The sequence below is a fragment of the Trichoderma evansii genome (assembly GCF_050947405.1).
Source record: "Trichoderma evansii strain SZMC 28006 chromosome Unknown GGI43scaffold_6, whole genome shotgun sequence".
Taxonomy (NCBI): Eukaryota; Fungi; Ascomycota; class Sordariomycetes; order Hypocreales; family Hypocreaceae; genus Trichoderma; species Trichoderma evansii.
The window spans coordinates 23,724-38,365 of record NW_028145200.1 but is presented as its reverse complement, the minus strand read 5'-3'; the positions used below and the strand labels follow the sequence as shown (position 1 = coordinate 38,365).

General features: G+C 48.7%; 7 protein-coding genes across 7 annotated transcripts; 4 read left to right on the top strand and 3 right to left on the bottom strand.

Moving 5' to 3' along the window:
• Positions 1-20: 20 nt before the first annotated feature.
• On the bottom strand, positions 21-1,479 carry GGI43DRAFT_400460 (uncharacterized protein). The gene is made up of 2 exons (XM_083205468.1): positions 1,079-1,479; positions 21-976 (listed from the first exon to the last, which is right to left on the bottom strand). The coding sequence occupies exons 1-2, from the start codon at positions 1,158-1,160 to the stop codon at positions 381-383; spliced, it is 678 nt and encodes a 225-aa protein (XP_083061913.1). The 5' UTR covers positions 1,161-1,479; the 3' UTR covers positions 21-380.
• Positions 1,480-2,189: 710 nt separating this feature from the next.
• Positions 2,190-4,241, top strand: GGI43DRAFT_323019 (Nse4 C-terminal domain-containing protein). Its single transcript, XM_083201877.1, has 2 exons — positions 2,190-3,694; positions 3,770-4,241. The coding sequence occupies exons 1-2, from the start codon at positions 2,566-2,568 to the stop codon at positions 3,958-3,960; spliced, it is 1,320 nt and encodes a 439-aa protein (XP_083061912.1). The 5' UTR covers positions 2,190-2,565; the 3' UTR covers positions 3,961-4,241.
• Positions 4,241-6,149, top strand: GGI43DRAFT_323256 (uncharacterized protein). Its single transcript, XM_083201882.1, has one exon. It carries the CDS (start codon positions 4,522-4,524, stop codon positions 5,818-5,820), a length of 1,299 nt encoding a protein of 432 aa, XP_083061911.1. The 5' UTR covers positions 4,241-4,521; the 3' UTR covers positions 5,821-6,149.
• A 1,158-nt stretch (positions 6,150-7,307) lies between these two features.
• Positions 7,308-8,873, top strand: GGI43DRAFT_323049 (F1F0 ATP synthase subunit beta). The gene is made up of 3 exons (XM_083201878.1): positions 7,308-7,359; positions 7,418-7,972; positions 8,034-8,873. The coding sequence occupies exons 1-3, from the start codon at positions 7,353-7,355 to the stop codon at positions 8,723-8,725; spliced, it is 1,254 nt and encodes a 417-aa protein (XP_083061910.1). The 5' UTR covers positions 7,308-7,352; the 3' UTR covers positions 8,726-8,873.
• Positions 8,802-10,864, bottom strand: GGI43DRAFT_323129 (Zn(II)2Cys6 transcription factor domain-containing protein). Its single transcript, XM_083201880.1, has one exon. It carries the CDS (start codon positions 10,405-10,407, stop codon positions 9,022-9,024), a length of 1,386 nt encoding a protein of 461 aa, XP_083061909.1. The 5' UTR covers positions 10,408-10,864; the 3' UTR covers positions 8,802-9,021.
• Position 10,865: 1 nt separating this feature from the next.
• Positions 10,866-12,227, top strand: GGI43DRAFT_323105 (cytochrome c oxidase subunit IV family). The gene is made up of 3 exons (XM_083201879.1): positions 10,866-11,340; positions 11,706-11,899; positions 11,977-12,227. The coding sequence occupies exons 1-3, from the start codon at positions 11,121-11,123 to the stop codon at positions 12,058-12,060; spliced, it is 498 nt and encodes a 165-aa protein (XP_083061908.1). The 5' UTR covers positions 10,866-11,120; the 3' UTR covers positions 12,061-12,227.
• On the bottom strand, positions 12,169-14,523 carry GGI43DRAFT_323150 (P-loop containing nucleoside triphosphate hydrolase protein). The gene is made up of 3 exons (XM_083201881.1): positions 13,773-14,523; positions 13,537-13,717; positions 12,169-13,477 (listed from the first exon to the last, which is right to left on the bottom strand). Exons 1-3 carry the CDS (start codon positions 14,224-14,226, stop codon positions 12,394-12,396), a joined length of 1,719 nt encoding a protein of 572 aa, XP_083061907.1. The 5' UTR covers positions 14,227-14,523; the 3' UTR covers positions 12,169-12,393.
• Positions 14,524-14,642: the final 119 nt, after the last annotated feature.

Below are 14,642 nucleotides of genomic sequence, written 5' to 3'. Positions count from 1 at the left end.
GGTGTTTTTTTTTTTTTTTGCTGCGCGCTGTGTGACATGGCGAACCACGTAAATACTGTGTTCAGATTCTGCTTTTCGATTCAGGCCATGGTAATGTATAACAAATCTTTTGTCCACTCTTGAGGACTGTCAAGGGTGGCTTCTCTCTTCATAAAGCAATGATAATACAAAAATTGAAATCAAAACCACTAGCAGGCAAATATCTATTATTTCCATCTCTCCGTGCACTATAGATGAGATGTCCAGGCGTATATCTAAGTCAACCAGGGACGCCAACGTATGAAGACGGGTTACAAACAATTCATATACAAGAGAGATAACAATAGGCAATACCATATGTACGAATGAATAAGTAAAAGTGCCGATTTCTGTCAGCGTGGTCACCGTCCGCCAATCCGTCCGAATAACGTTCTCCGCCGGCTTTGGGCTGCTTCTTGCCGAAGCCGAGTCAAAGGTCTATCTCTTTCTTCCCGGGTCTTCATGTGAGCCATCATCCAGTCCCACTGCTTATCCTCTTCTCTCAGCATGCTCTCATTAACCTCGTTGGCTATCCTTTGCCGGCGGGCTTCAGCAGCAGCTTGCTCACCGACTAAGTATGGATCTTCTAACGGGCGAAGAGGGACTTCACTACTCTCATTTTGTCGATTGATCGCAGAGTCTCGCATGCCAACCATCAATTCAGCAGCTGCAGCCTGAAGCCATACGTCAGTAGCCCGCCTCTCTGCTACATTACGGTAGTGACGGGCTGCCGGTGCGTTATTGGCCGACCATGTAGGGATCCGGTAATTGTGAATGTTCAAGGGTCTTGGTGAAGCAAGCGGTGGAAGTGGTGGTAGTCCAATGGTCTGCCTCCCGGGCACAGAGCTCTGTGCTCTGGGGGCATCTCTCCGCGATGACGTCCCTGCTACTGCGGCTGCATATGATGGAGGGGCCTCGTTGTACGTGGTCCTGGAGCGGTATGAAGGCACCTCTGAGACTATTCTTGGCGTTAGTGATTCAAACGCTCCATGTGCCGAGGCGCTCGCCACCAATAGACGTTGCTAATTGTAAATCGTGATCACTATGTAGCTTCACATACCATAAGAGGGAGCCGCAGAGTGAACTGAGGCTGTATCAAAGTCGTCTGCGCTATACCGAGGTGCAGAGGCTAATCCTGTCATGATAGCGGTAACGCAGTAACCAAACAGCCCAAAATACCAAGGGTTATGTCAAGGCAATTCCAGCACAAAGTATATCAAGTCTTTTGGCCAGGTTTACAACGAAATTGACACTTGTGGAAACGCTGCTCAGTAGGTAGCGAATACTAGTAATAGAAGCAATATACACCAAAGTGAAGACAGATAGGATATAAAGCTGCTGCCACCACACTAGCAACGAAGGCTGGTTGCTGAGAAGGAGAAGCAAGATGAGATTATTCGCCAAAAACTCCAAAGACTATCGTCTTTGACAACATCACTAGCATAGATACAAGATGACGAGAGTTAAAGACGACTCCATGGCCCAGCCAGAGGGGGGAACATGCTACTTATGTTCCCATGCATTCCAGCGGGCTCTCAGAGACAAGCTGCGCAAGCGACGGGAATCGTCACGCGACTGGCTCTCCACGGAGAACTATTGGGGCGGGGAGCACGATTACGGCGGAGTAAATCTTGGCATTTTACATAGAGCCGATAGCCTACATGATACGAGGCTCTGGTGCCTAGGAGGATTACGCCTTTTGGGCATTCTGCAGGTACTCTCTGCTCCGTCGAACGACAGACCAAGTGCTGCTTATACTGCAACTAACTTTGCCAACATGTGCTGCAGCCATTAGCCTCTTGGCTATTTCGGAGCAGCCCTACTTAGCAAGTCTAGATTCTCGATAATACCCGGATACAGTGGAATAAGAGCCTTGGAACCTGTAGTAGGATATCGAACATACTACCCTGTATTAGATGGAGCGAGAGTCGGCCTAACCCAGCAGCAACTTGTATTTTTGCAGGTTGCCCGTTCTTTAATTGGAAATACTAACGAGAACTGACCATCTATCTAACAATACGAGGGACTCGACTTACATGTATTACCTACCTACAGGATAATCATGCTTCATGGTACCCAGCAGGTATGCACTGTGAGCTTTTGGGAATTGCCCCTGCATATCATTAGTGATTGGCCTGATGTAAACATCCATCGCTTTGCAGTTATTTGCTAGCTTGTGGATTTAACGCTAGCAGCTAAACTGCAGGAGCTTTTTGATAGCAGTAGCAGTAGAAATGCGGAGTACCCTCTAGTTCTAGTCCTGAGACCTTAGCAGACTGTCTGGCACTAACGGGGCCAAAGCGACCTGTAGACTACGGAGTACTAACACGCCGTAATACCGCGTAAAGAGTCTCGCAAAGCGCGTTCTGCCGTCGCTTTGATAGGCATTACCTATCGTTATCTTCACCACATGGATTCTCCAAACTGCTCTGTTGCCAAATAAGCAAGGAGTTCCCGTTCGTTACCAGACTTGCAATCATGTTGCAATCATGAAAGATTTTTTTATTTTTCTTCCAATCACGGTTATGACAATTCCCTTTTGCAGCCATGTCGGATTCTCCAGGTTCTGAGTCTGATGGCTCACGCCAGTCGAGCCGCCAACTGGCACGCCGAGAGAGCTTGGTTATGAGGCAGAGAGAAGATACACAGACGCAGTCAAGCACCAAGCGAAAGCGTACTGATACGGCTTCTGGGAGCACGCGGAATCCCCAGCGAGCCGACGATAGCGAGGACGATAGCGATTCAGATGATGTATATGATCCAGATCAACCACTGGAAGAAAGAAGAAAAGTCCAGCAGGGATTTCGTGACCTCCTTCGAAACATCACGGAAAACAGCGAAGAATATCTACAAGGCGATTCTCATGGTCTGCATGAGACCATTTTGCGGGCCAACGAATTGTCCAAGCAAGTACGACAGACGACTGAAGCTACCATTGATTCACGGTTGCTTGTCAGCACAACCGATCTCTCATATCGCAAGACCCTGAGGCTCACTCAAGGTAGCCTGTCACAAGGAATCGACGCCGACGATTTCATTTCCAAGTGCATCACATATATGCGAAGTGGTGGAGGGATTGCCAATGACCAATCCCTAGAACTTTCGAGCACCCAGAGACAACGACGGCGAACGGCACATGATAGAACACATGAGGATGATAGCGGGGATGTAGGAGATGAAGGAGATATGATGAACTGGGCTCACCTTGGCCGTTTCGCGTGCTTGCCATATATCAGGCGACCTGCGCTGCCTGGATTTCTTCTAGGCCCATTGTCAGTGGAAAAGAAGGCGCGCAAGGCAGCAAAACGGAGTGCTCCGTTTCGTCCAAATAGCCTGACAGAGACAAGACCCGAAATACTCAATGTCGATGATCTCGCTAAGAAGGAGAATGATCTTACTGTTATTTGCGGGAAAATACTTCAACAACTATACAAGATCCAGGCCAATGCCCAAGAAACAGTCGCAGACTTGATCACAGATGATATGGAAGAAGATGAAAAAACTCGGCTTATGCACGAGCATGGATTACGGAGCACTGGTGGTATTGACTTGATGAGATTTGTGGTCAACCCCAAATCTTTCGGACAAACTATCGAGAATCTGTTCTACGTGAGCTTTCTTATCCGAGACGGAAGAGTAGAGATTGATTTCGACGAAGATGGTCTCCCCGCATTAGGTGAGTGCCATATTGATGCAAATTGCAATGGTAGTTCGTTTGGATCATTCGTCTTGATACTAACACCGAGTTTAGCACCGGTAGATCGAGAAGGGGATGATGCTGGGGCTATTCGCCAGTCAACTTCCAAGCACCAGGCTATTCTATCCATGGACATGGAAACCTGGCAAGATATAATTGATACACTGGGCCTCAAAGAGCCCATGATCGAACATCGGCAGGAGTTATCCGCTACCGGCCCGGGGGCCAGAGGCTGGTATGGCTAGGCAGCCATTGTTTGCTTCAAAATAGCTGAAAGGGGGCTTTGACCTTTCATTGAAGACAAAATTTTACTGCATCTAAATTTAGACGAGAAGGGCCCGAAATATTGCCTGGAGAAAGACTGAGTCTGTTGTGTATGTATATCATGAGCCATGTCTTGTCTCCCCCGCTATTACATACCCTGCTGTATAAGCCGACCTTGTTGGCCGTAGTCAAACAAAGAGAGAGAAGCGTCCTTTGACTTTTGACAGAGCTACATAGCGTAAAAAATCCGATGTCAAGGAAACATTGTGAGAAACAAAGAGATAATGGAAAAATCTTTGGAATCAAGCTTCTTTATTGAGAACCAGTTCCTCCCTCACCGTGAAGCAGAGTGTTGTATTTGATAGTTACTATAAAGTTGAGTTAAACACCCGCAGTAAAGATCTCACAACCTAGGCCTTTATTCCACCGACTTTCTCGGAAATACAAGCATTTGGTCTTTTTTGTTGGCGCTCTCCCCCCCTCTCCTGGCTGGCTACTTTGATTCGGACTACTGCTTGGGACTTTTCTATCAGTAACCAAATATGTCGAACCGTGTGCCCCCTCCTCCGCTGGACCTTTCGGCAGCATCAGGATGGACCAATGAGGTGCCTGATGACTATGCCAGAAAGATTGAACCAGTTTCTCCGAACAGACGCAAAAGCAGAAAAGGTGTGACAGCTGAGGCTTTAATCGAATGGAATCAACAGATCAGCCCCATAGCAGTAACGGAGGCCGTTTTGGAAGCTGCTAGTGATGTCGAGAGCAATTTGATATCACCAGCAGCTAAAACACCCGAAATTAAAAATGAAACCGGAACGCCAGTGCACAGCGATGTTTTCATGATCAGCGAGCAAAGCCCTAGGATTGAAGCCAATGATACCTCTCCATGTGTGTCGGATTTCGGCATAGAGGCAGCAGTCAGTGGCGAACAACGTACAGCCTTTGAGGAGCTTTCAGGAGCCAATTTCTTAGATGGTAGCGACTCCGAGAGTGAACGCAACGCGTTTATCCATGGAAACGACACTGAATCTGATGCAGTGTACGTGAGCAAGTCTATTGCGAGTGACTCTGTCGGTGATTTTACGGGTGATAGTGCATGTGATATTGCGAATCATATGGCCGAACCTATCACCGGAAGCAACATAGGCCAATACCAGAACCAAGAGCCAAATATTACACACGAAGATTGTCAAGAATGTATAAATATGAAAGAGGAATTGGCCCAAGAACGCGTACGCAGAGAAGAGCAAACGGCTCAAAAGTACATACAAATGGAAGAGCAAATGGTTCAACAACGCAGGGACATGGAGGAGAAACTGGTTAAAGAACGCAAGCAGATGGAAGAGAAGCTGGTGTCCCTTGAAAAAGAAATAGCAGAATTTGAGGCCAGGAGTATAGCGTTCGAGCACAAAGCAGTAGCGTATGTTGATGCTTGCATGGATACTGAAACGCACAATGGGCAAGAAGCCGGCATGAGTAGCCCTATATTACCGCCATCACCACCTCAGTTAGGATCATCATCAGCAACTCCTCATCTCACGCAGACGCCTCTAGACCAAGTTTTCGGGGCTTGCCTTGCTCTCTTCTATGAATGTCAGTCGCTGTCGCCAACAGAGATACCATACCTGTTCATAGGGCTCATAAAGAGCATCTTTTTCCGCAGAGTAACTCCGCTGTGTTGCTTAGGAAATCTTTTTCTATTGCTACAAACGCATAGAGAAAGAGAGATGTGGATGCAGGCCAATTCTTTAACTAGGAAGCATCTCCTAGAGCATCCAGGCGCGCAATCATCAGTATGGGAGCTACTGGTTATAATAGGGAGCTTTGCAGTTATATCTTGAACGAAAATGTACGGTATTGGGGATAGTTTGTCTTGTAAAGTTTTAATAGATGCGACTGGTTGATAGTACTGCTCAATTTCCGTTGCAATGGTATTGAATTTTTGCATATGTAAAGAATTCTGTGATAAATGCTCTATTGTCTGCCATTCAAGTGCTCAGCTAACGAGACAATTGGAGGATTGGGAGAACGGCGAAAAGGGAGTCGTGCGCATGTACAAGTACACGGGGAGAAAATAGAGTGCGGCGGGCTCCTCGCTAGGATCGGGCGGGCGGAGTAGTGGGTACGAAGACTAGTAAGAAAAATGTATAGAATTTCAAGTATACGAGACTGCGTCTTCTTTTTCTGCACCCCGCGACCTTCGGCTGTTAAGTACAGGATACTTGATGCATGGGTTAGTAGCTGTACGCTCAGAGGTCAATGTTTGGCATTGTTAACATTGAATGTATCTCACCTTGAATCAGGCAAGAAAAAGCTGAGAGAGTTCAGGTCAAAGATGATCTAAATAAAGTACTATTGACTATAAAATATCGATTGTGGAAAGCATGGCTTGGTATTAGTGAAAAGTGCGCTGCAGCCATGTCTTAAACCTGCGTAGACTGTGCATCATCAATGAAACACCGTGTTTTAAGATGCAGGGCGGGCAGCAAGAACCGAAAAGGACGTAGAGCCCTGCTAGCCGGAAAGACACGGAGGCAGCAGTAGTTTTCACCTAGTCTGCGAGGTTTAGCTGGAAATCTCTCAGTTTCTTGGGTGGGTGAACGGATCGATGGGGAATGGGGTCCGTCCAAGGCCGAAAAGCCAATCCTAGTGGCTGCACGTGACCCGGAAGAAAGCTCTGACTGGAGTAGTCGCTGTCCCGACCAAAACTGCTCATTTTGAAAACTTCTCCCGGCCTTAACCAACTCATTTGCATATCCATCGCTGATTGCTCTCTGTCATCTGCCAAGATGTTCAAGAGGTGAGTAAAGATGCCTCAATCTGGTGTTTTCAGCTTTTATACTCCCACCTGCATGCGAATTGGAGCCTTTTCTAACTGCGTTAACCCCCCACAGCGGCATTTCGTCCCTCGCCAGGGCTGCCCGCCCATCCTTTGCCGCTCGACGAGCTCTCCGACCAGCCTCTCTCCGACTCCCCTCCGCTATCAGACTCGCTAGCACCCAGAGTGTCGGAGATGGAAAGATCCACCAGGTACGCTGAGCTCAGAAGAAAGACTCAATGGAGGGATTTGCGGCTAACAGCAGTTCTAGGTTATTGGTGCCGTCGTCGACGGTTAGTGAAAACCCTGCGCTTTTTTTTTATATTCGTCCGCGGAACGCATTGTAGCGGTATTGAGCAGACAACTGATTATGCCACAGTCAAGTTCGACACTGCCAAGCTCCCTCCTATCCTGAACGCCCTGGAGACTACCAACAACAACCAGAAGCTGGTCCTCGAGGTTGCTGTAAGTAGATAATGTGGGACGCCCCAAAAGTAGCTCATCTGACGTTTTGTCCAGCAACACTTGGGTGAAAATGTTGTTCGTTGCATTGCTATGGACGGTAAGGAACCCTGATTATCATCGTTCAGATGAGATCCGAAAACTCATGAATTTGATAGGTACCGAGGGTCTCGTCCGTGGCGCCAAGGCTTCTGACACTGGTGCTCCCATTACCATCCCCGTCGGCCCTGCCACTCTTGGTCGTATCCTGAACGTCACTGGTGACCCCATTGACGAGCGAGGACCCGTCAAGACTGACAAGTACCTGCCCATTCACGCCGATCCCCCCTCTTTCACTGACCAGTCCACCTCTGCCGAGATTCTGGTCACTGGTATCAAGGTCGTCGATCTGCTCGCTCCCTACGCTCGTGGTGGAAAGATTGGTCTCTTCGGTGGTGCTGGTGTCGGCAAGACCGTCTTCATTCAGGAGCTGATCAACAACATCGCCAAGGCTCACGGTGGTTACTCTGTCTTCACCGGTGTCGGCGAGCGTACTCGTGAGGGTAACGATCTGTACCACGAAATGCAGGAGACCTCCGTCATTCAGCTTGATGGCGAGTCCAAGGTCGCTCTGGTCTTCGGTCAGATGAACGAGCCCCCCGGAGCCCGTGCCCGTGTTGCCCTGACTGGTCTGACCATTGCCGAGTACTTCCGTGACCAGGAAGGCCAGGATGGTAAGCTTTTTGCGATATTTTACTCTATTTCGACGACATTTTTGCTAACTCTCATTCACAGTGTTGCTCTTCATTGACAACATTTTCCGATTCACCCAGGCCGGTTCTGAGGTGTCTGCTCTGCTGGGTCGTATCCCCTCTGCCGTCGGTTACCAGCCCACTCTCGCCGTCGACATGGGTGGTATGCAGGAGCGAATTACCACCACCAAGAAGGGTTCCATTACCTCCGTCCAGGCCGTCTACGTCCCTGCTGACGATTTGACTGATCCTGCCCCCGCCACCACCTTCGCTCACTTGGACGCCACCACTGTCTTGTCCCGTGGTATCTCTGAGTTGGGTATCTACCCCGCTGTCGACCCTCTTGACTCAACATCCCGTATGCTTGACCCCCGTATTGTCGGCCAGGAGCACTACAACACCGCCACCCGTGTCCAGCAGATTCTCCAGGAGTACAAGGGTCTCCAGGATATCATTGCCATTCTGGGTATGGACGAACTTTCTGAGGCCGACAAGCTTACCGTCGAGCGTGCCCGAAAGATCCAGCGTTTCCTCAGCCAGCCTTTCACCGTCGCCCAGGTTTTCACTGGTATCGAGGGTGCTCTCGTTGACCTCAAGGACACCATTGCCTCTTTCAAGGCCATCCTCGCCGGTGAGGGTGACAACCTTCCCGAGGCTGCCTTCTACATGGTTGGTGACCTTGCCTCAGCCAAGGCTAAGGGTGAGAAGATTCTGGCGGAGTTGGAGAAGAACTAAAAAGGCTTTAGCTAGCTTGTCCCAAGAGCTGGGGAATAGTAAGCCTGTGTATAGACTAGTATAGTAGTAAACAGCTATCTGATAGTAAGATTTCTTCAAACATGCTATCCGCGGGCTATATGTACAATAGCTGGGACATTTACAACTATTAATATATAAAAAAAAATCGTATTAAAGCTATCTGAGTAAATGTGTCGTGAGTGTCTTTCATATTTCATTAAAACTACAGCTATATGATATAGATAGGAACTCTCTAGCGCTACAGCAGTGAATCAGTTCTCTACTGCAACTTTGAGTCAGCCCAGCTGCAGAGCATAGTCTATGAGATACTTTTGAGGCGAAACGCCCCCCGTGTCTCCGAGTATGACCCTGGCCAGCTGTAAGGTGTTATGTGTATCAAGAGCCGTGAAAGGGACTCGCATATAGTCATACCATTCCAGGGTAATGTGTTTGCAAATGTCCCGTATTGTGCGGTCTCCAATGCCTGCTAGCCACCAAACATCTGACTGAACTAGCTTGAAGAAGGTTGCAAAATAAGCAAGAATCACCAAGGCGCGCGGCTGCAAACTGCGAGCGATATCAATGAACTCTCTAGGGACAAAAGTAAATATCGTTATGACTCTTAGACTCATCAAAGGGGAGGGGCCTTCTGCCAAGTCCATGTATAAACTACCCAGGAATTTCAATGTCAGGTCATAAGCTTCTTTGAAGGGGTAGTCGAGATCACCCGGCTGGATGGCGGAAACCATGGTGAGAAGCTTCTCAGGGATGAAGGAGGTGGATTTCTTAATATCTATATGAGGTCGGGTGAATAGAGAACTCATGCCGGATTCAATAAACGTAGTTTTCTTAACAAGCTCGATTACGAGGATGATGCCTTTCCACACGATAAGCCAGTCGAGGATGTATAAGTCTTTGCCATCGGCTTCTCTGAAATTCTGGGACGATAATGCTGTTAAAAGAAGAGAGTTTGCCAGCAGGGCAGGGAAGTCTACTGGGTTGGCTTCCTCGATTGCCTTGCGATATCCCCCCAAGGACCTGACACGATATGTCAAGGCACGCTGCGCATCGAACTGCTGATTCAAATGCAGCATGTGCGAGCTAGAAAGTGCGAAGATGGTGTCCATCAGAAAAGGCGACTCGGATCCATAACGAACCAGCAGGCTTCGCATGATTGACCGGTGCCCCTCATTGGCCATTGTAGAGAAGGAGCCGCATGTCTGAGTCGCATAGAACCAGAGGGCTTTCATATCGGACATGTCGATTCCGGTCGGGAGGAAGAGCATTTCCTTGGGTATCGCGGGAGTCTGGTCATTGTATTTATCCGCCAATGCAAGTATAGGCGCCGAGAACAAGACGGACGAGGTCGAGGCTATATCGGTGACGCTTGTTAACGGAGCGGTTGTATTCTTGAGCTGTGTGATTGATTGTTGCGATGACGCCGCTTCTATAGACTGCTGTGTCTTCTGAGGGTATAGATAGACGCAGTCGGCCTGCCTCAGCTTACATGACCGACAGGTCGGCCTCGATTCGTCGCATTTGACTTTCCGCGCCTTGCAGTTCTGGCAGCCGGACCGGGACTTTTTGTGAGGGCGCTTCGCATGGTAAGGTTTCGGAGGTATGTCATCTTTGACTTCTGGAGCTGGAGCTGGAGGTGTGCTATTAAGCGATGTCTCGGTCATAGTGCCCGGCGCAGAGCCCTGTTAGACATTGCATGTGGAATTTTATTGGGTTATGCACAAGCACAATGCGCGCAGCGCTGGGGGGGAGGCTGCTTGATGACGGGTTGATTAGCCTGGCGCACGACACTGGATGTGATACCCGCTATTGCGACTCAGCAGCGCAAGCTGCAGTACAAGCATGTGTGTACCTTTTGGATGTACCCAGGATGCCGGACAGACCCTAGCATGCTGCTGCGAATTTTAAATTTTTCTGCGCAGTTATTAGCGCAATATGCGACAATCAAAATATATGCAGTCAGAGAATTTAATAACTATAAAAAAGAATGAGAGAAGAACGAATTCATGATGGCAGTGTCAAATACATGATTTGAAAATATATAATCGAATGATAGATGGAATATTGACAGCGACAATCACGTGCACTGAAGAATCTACATCAAATAGTTTTCGGCACTGCTAATAAATTTTCGGCCATTGGCTGTCTCAGACTCGCTTTACATAATATAGCTGCTAGAGTCAAGATTTTTGCACTAATCGCTCCATACTCCAAACAGCTTAACTAGAGTCGTATGATTTTCTAGCCAAAAGCCGTACGGAGCACGGGAATTAAATCCCCTCGCTGCACTACCTTACCGAACAACCACCGGCAACGACGCTGCCACGCCTCAATTGAACCTCCGCCGAGCTCCTCTACCACCGCCAATTCGCCCAAAATGCTTCGCTCCATGGTCCTGCGAGGCAATGCCTTGACGCAGAGCACCCGGCTGGCGTCCCGAGCCATGTCCACCCAGGCCCTGTCCAACCCGACCCTCAGCAACATCGAGAAGCGATGGGAGGGCATGCCTCTCCAGGAGCAGGCCGATCTGTGGATGGCCCTGCGCGACCGCATGAAGGGCAACTGGAAGGAGTTGACCCTGCAGGAGAAGAAGGCCGGTAGGTGATTGTGCCGCTGAAAGTTTTTGTTGTCAAAATTCCCTCCAGAGGCACGAAAAGAGCTTGCCGAGCTACTCGCATTATCCGGAACGGCAGCATTTGGGAGGCCTTTTTGCACTCCATGGATCTACATTGGCTTGCAAAAGATTGATTGGGAAGCTCTCTCTGGATTGTGGTGGGAATCGAGCATCAATCGAAAGGAGCTGAGCTGTTCACTGTCAATTCTTTGATCCGGCGAAGTGGGGTTCATTCATGATCCTTGAAAAGAGCTGCCGTCAACATGCATATTCGCTATTCACACCACATTTCCTTGTGTTTTCCTTCTTTTTTCTCAAGCAGCTGCTAACTCAGCGTCATTTTTGTAGCTTACTGGATCGCTTTCGGCCCTCACGGCCCCCGTACCGCTGACGCTCCCGGAACTGGTGCTCGCGTTGCCTGGGGTGTTGTCATCGGCCTGGCTTCCAGTCTCGCCCTCTTCGCCGGTATCCGACTGGCTGCTAAGCCCGCTCCTCACACCATGAACAAGGAGTGGCAGGAGGCTTCCAACGAGATCCTCAAGGTATATATTTGCTCCCATACGTCTGGCTTGACGTTGCTTCGACATTGGATATGGATGTGACTAACTCGTTGAAATAGGCTCAAGGCGCGGATCCCCTCACTGGTATCGCCTCTCCCGGATACAGCGGCAAGGGTGTTGTTCAGTCTCCTCCTAAACAGTAAAAGAAAAACACGATACTGTCACTCATTGCTTCGCACGATTGGAGCGGGCATGGGGGGCTTTGTCATCTGATATTTGTACATGTATAGCTTAGTCTTAGAGAGTATGCAAGACAGGGTTCTCGCATGGCGTTGATTACTCAAGTGACGAGTCCAAAATGTTGTTACATCAGGAGCCAGTGCCATTTTCATTCATGTATTACCGCTTTCTTTGTCGCCTAGTGAAAATGGCACCACTAATTCTCGAAAAGAAGCATCGCCCTGGAAATCTTCCAAACCATCCTCACAGATTACTTGCTATTTCATAAAGCCACGTCTCCATGTGCTCGTCTGATCTTATCCCCTACCTCCATCTGCTTGCCCCAGTCGTTCTGGTGAGTGCTGTGGGTTATGTGAGTCAAGCTGTTCTTCCTGTAGTCGTTCAATGAGCTCATGTCGACCGTCCTTTCCCCAGTACGCCGCTTTTTCAAATCCTTTGACGCAGGCTTCGGTAATGAGGACATATGGCGTTGGAGCATCAAACATTGGCTCGGCTAAAACGCGTTCCATCTCCATTTTTAGTCCTCGTGCGCCTGTCTCAGCGGCGAGGGCACGCTCCGCAATGGCGGTCAATGCCTTTCCAGTGAAATATAGCTGGGAGGGGTATGTCTCAAATAGGGCAGTGTACTGAGCTACCAAGCTGTTGCGTGGCTCTGTTAGGATTCGAAAAAGATCCTCTTGAGACAAAGGACTGAGAGCACAGATGTTATGTAACCGGCCTATAATCTCAGGGATGAAACCAAACCGCTGCAGATCTTCAGACGTTACCAGATCTATCGGGGTAAAGGAGGATGCTGATTGTGGGCTATAATGTGCCAGGTGAGAGTATACTTGGGGTGGCAATACATGCACATTTCCAGACCCAGTATGGCGACTTTGAAGGTCTCCTCCGAACCCCATGGCTGGTTTCGTAACCCTCTGGAGGATGATTTTGTCCAGTCCAACAAAGGCACCGCAGAAGACAAAGAGGATGTTAGTAGTATCAATGGTGTATTGATCCACTTTACCTGGAGGGCTGTTGACCGGCAGAGTGGGAGTTGGAGCTCCAGATGCATTGTAATTTGTGGGAATTTGCGTGGTCGCACGCGATGAGCGATTGTCTTTAACATTGATGGTAACCTTTGTGCCTTCAATGAGCTTAAGTAAAGCCTGCTGGACACCTTCACCGCTCACGTCTCGACCCGTCGTCGTTTCTCTCCTCGCCAGCTTGTCAAATTCATCGAGAACAACTATTCCATGTTCTGTGGCTTTCACGTCATAATTGGCTTCTATGAGAAGCCTCTCAATGCAGGATTCCACGTCTTGCCCTATATAACCCGCTTGGGTAAGAGAGTTGCAGTCGCAGATAGTGAGCGGCACCTGGATCTTTTTGCTCAGAGTTCTAATATTTCTCATCAGCCAAATGCAAACACTCGAGTCGTTGAAACATTTGCCTCTTACTCTAAGATGTACGTCTTGCCAACACCCGTCGGCCCAATCACGAGTATGTTGCTCTTGTCGATCTTGATATGCTCAGGAATACCCGGCTCTTCTGGCTTAAAGATAGGGGCTGTTGGATTTGTCTCGGATACGCATAGCTCAGGTATCTGACGGGACGAGGAACCTTGTGGAACATTTTCCTCTTAATAGATTGTGTTACTGATGGAGATCTTGATATCTGCGAGTGGCCAACTCACCTTCGACAGGAAGACTATCCCAGCGCCTCTGAGACAGCTCCCTTTCACGTGCAAAACGCTGACGCATCAATTTCTCATGCTTCTCTTTGTCTTCTTGTTCGTATTGGCGCCTCCTCCTCAAATTCTGGTAGTGGTTGAATATAGCAGAGCATATTGTCTTTTTAGCACGATCCTGGCCAACGACATAATCATCCACACGTCTCTTCAAATCACGAGGATAAAATTGCGGCACTCCAAAATTTACTTTTCTAAACATTGGGCCACGGCCAGCTTCTGTCGTAGGGTCATAGCTCCTAGTGAAGCCCGAAGAGAAATCTGGCGTCTGTTTGGACCGAAGTGAAGTGTACACTGAGAGATACCGGCATTGGCGTCCTGCTTGAGCGGTGACATCCCTGTACTTCTGAATGGGAGAAAACCACTGAGGAAGAGAACGCCGCCGGCATAGTGACATCATTGTGCAAATGAGGCACAAAATAGGAGATATTTAAGGGATGGGAATTGCCGCCGTAGGAGTCCAGGCGGAGTATGGTAGATTTATGGGTGTTGCGGCTCAGTTAGATCATCGCATAGGGGGGGTTCAGATATATTAAGAATTAGGCAAAACGGTCCGCAGATTCCACGTTACTGAGTGTTCAAGGCCTGTTGATGGGAACCGAATATCCTCTAGAATATCTCAAGCACAGCATAAGGGTTAGTTGGTTTATTGGAGCAGTATGGATGAACGTCAGATCAGGTTGAGCCAAGGGCGCTGAGCTGGAATAAGCATTTCCCCAGAAGCTTTAGATCAGCAGGCCACGCAGCCAATCAAGCAATCTGTAGCTCTTACTCTACGGTGCTGTCCTCCGTCAACGGCACATCTAAGTTTATGCG